This window comes from Dipodomys ordii, unplaced genomic scaffold (assembly GCF_000151885.1).
Source record: "Dipodomys ordii isolate 6190 unplaced genomic scaffold, Dord_2.0 Scaffold4989, whole genome shotgun sequence".
NCBI lineage: Eukaryota > Metazoa > Chordata > Mammalia > Rodentia > Heteromyidae > Dipodomys > Dipodomys ordii.
Genome location: NW_012272203.1, coordinates 1 through 1,476, shown reverse-complemented (window position 1 = coordinate 1,476; position 1,476 = coordinate 1). Strand labels below are relative to the sequence as shown.

General features: G+C 40.3%; 1 protein-coding gene across 1 annotated transcript; it reads right to left on the bottom strand.

Annotated features, from left to right (window-relative positions):
• Positions 1–303: 303 nt before the first annotated feature.
• On the bottom strand, positions 304–1,130 carry LOC106002211 (small ubiquitin-related modifier 1-like). Its single transcript, XM_013037125.1, is given in 2 exon segments — positions 304–1,015; positions 1,018–1,130. Coding segments are annotated over 2 exon segments (300 nt in total). The 5' UTR covers positions 1,052–1,130; the 3' UTR covers positions 304–749.
• Between the last annotated feature and the right edge of the window lie 346 nt (positions 1,131–1,476).

Genomic DNA, 1,476 nt, shown 5'->3' with positions numbered 1-1,476 from the left:
ACTGAATTTATAGATAACCTCTAGTATTAAGGCCACTCAAATGATATTAACATTGTTAAATATTAATATTCTTCTAATACACGAACATAATAGCTCTTTCTATATTTTAGTATTTTTCATCAGTTTTTCTTTTTTGTCGGTTGTGAGGCTTGAACTCTGGGCTTGGGCACTATCCCTCAGCTCTTTAGCTCAAAGCAAGCACTCTACCGCTTGAGCCACAGCACCACTTCCAGTTTTCTAGTGGTTTATTGGAGATAAGAGTCTCATGGACTTTCCTGCCCGGGCTGGCTTTGAACGGTGATACTCAGATCTTTAAAAAGTAGCTTCAAGTTAAGGAAAGGTCATTTCCCCCGCAGTTCAGTTTTATGAAAAACTTCCATCTACCACTGAAAGTCATAGTCCAGGAGTGAAGCAATCACATGCTAGAACTTCAGGGCCAATTGGAAAGTCTTTGTGAACACTCGAATTGGTCGATGTTACCTAAAATTGCAGTCCTGAAAAGTGGCCTCTCTGTGCATGTACGTCATTTTTTAAAATGAGAGGGCAATGTGAAAGGAGCTGAGGTTTGATCACCAAAAATCAGCACAATGAAAACAAATGACAATAATGAGCACTAGAATCAAATTAACATGTTTTAAAGAGATGGGAGTGCTAGTATTCAGTTCCATTTTGAACACCACATTACAAAAGAACTATTTTTAAAAATAAAAAAGGATTGAGGCAAAAGAAACAGAAAATAAAAAGAATATCTATACTGCTGAATGACCCTCTGTTTTTTCCTGATAAACTTCAATCATATCTTCTTCCTCCATTCCCAGTTCTTTTGGAGTATGATTATCAGCAATTCTCTGACCTTCAAAGAGAAACCTGAGTGAATTCATTGGAACTCCCTGTCTTTGACAGTATGATTCTTTGAGTTTCTTGAGATGTGTTATTTTCACTTTGAAGTGAATCTCACTGCTATCCTGCCCAATGACTTTGAGTTTAATGTATTCTCCCTCCTTCTTATCCCCAAGTCCTCGGTTGAAGGTTTTGCCTCCTGATCAGACATGGTGACAGCGGCTTCACCTGGAGGTCTCTGCACAGCAGCAGCCTCGGGCACACAGAACCTCGCTCTGGGGTTTATAAATGCATCTCAAAATATTGTTCTTAAAGAGCGAGAAGTCAGTGGTTCAGCCCTATAATCTTATTCAATAGGTTGAGACCTGAGGATCATGATTTAAATCCAGCCAGGGCAGAAAAGGGTCAGTGAGACCTTTATTGCCAATTAACTACAAAAAGCCAGAAGTAGAGGTGTGGCTCAAGGGGTAGAGTGCCAGTCTTGAGTGGAAAAAGCTGAGGGACAGTGCCCAGGCCTTGAATGGAAAAGGCTGAGGGACAGCACTTGGGTTGTGTTCAAGTCTTAGTACTAGCACACAGAAAAAAATAGTTCTTATCAGATAAACCAATGGTTTCTTTTTTTGGCGGGGGGGGGGG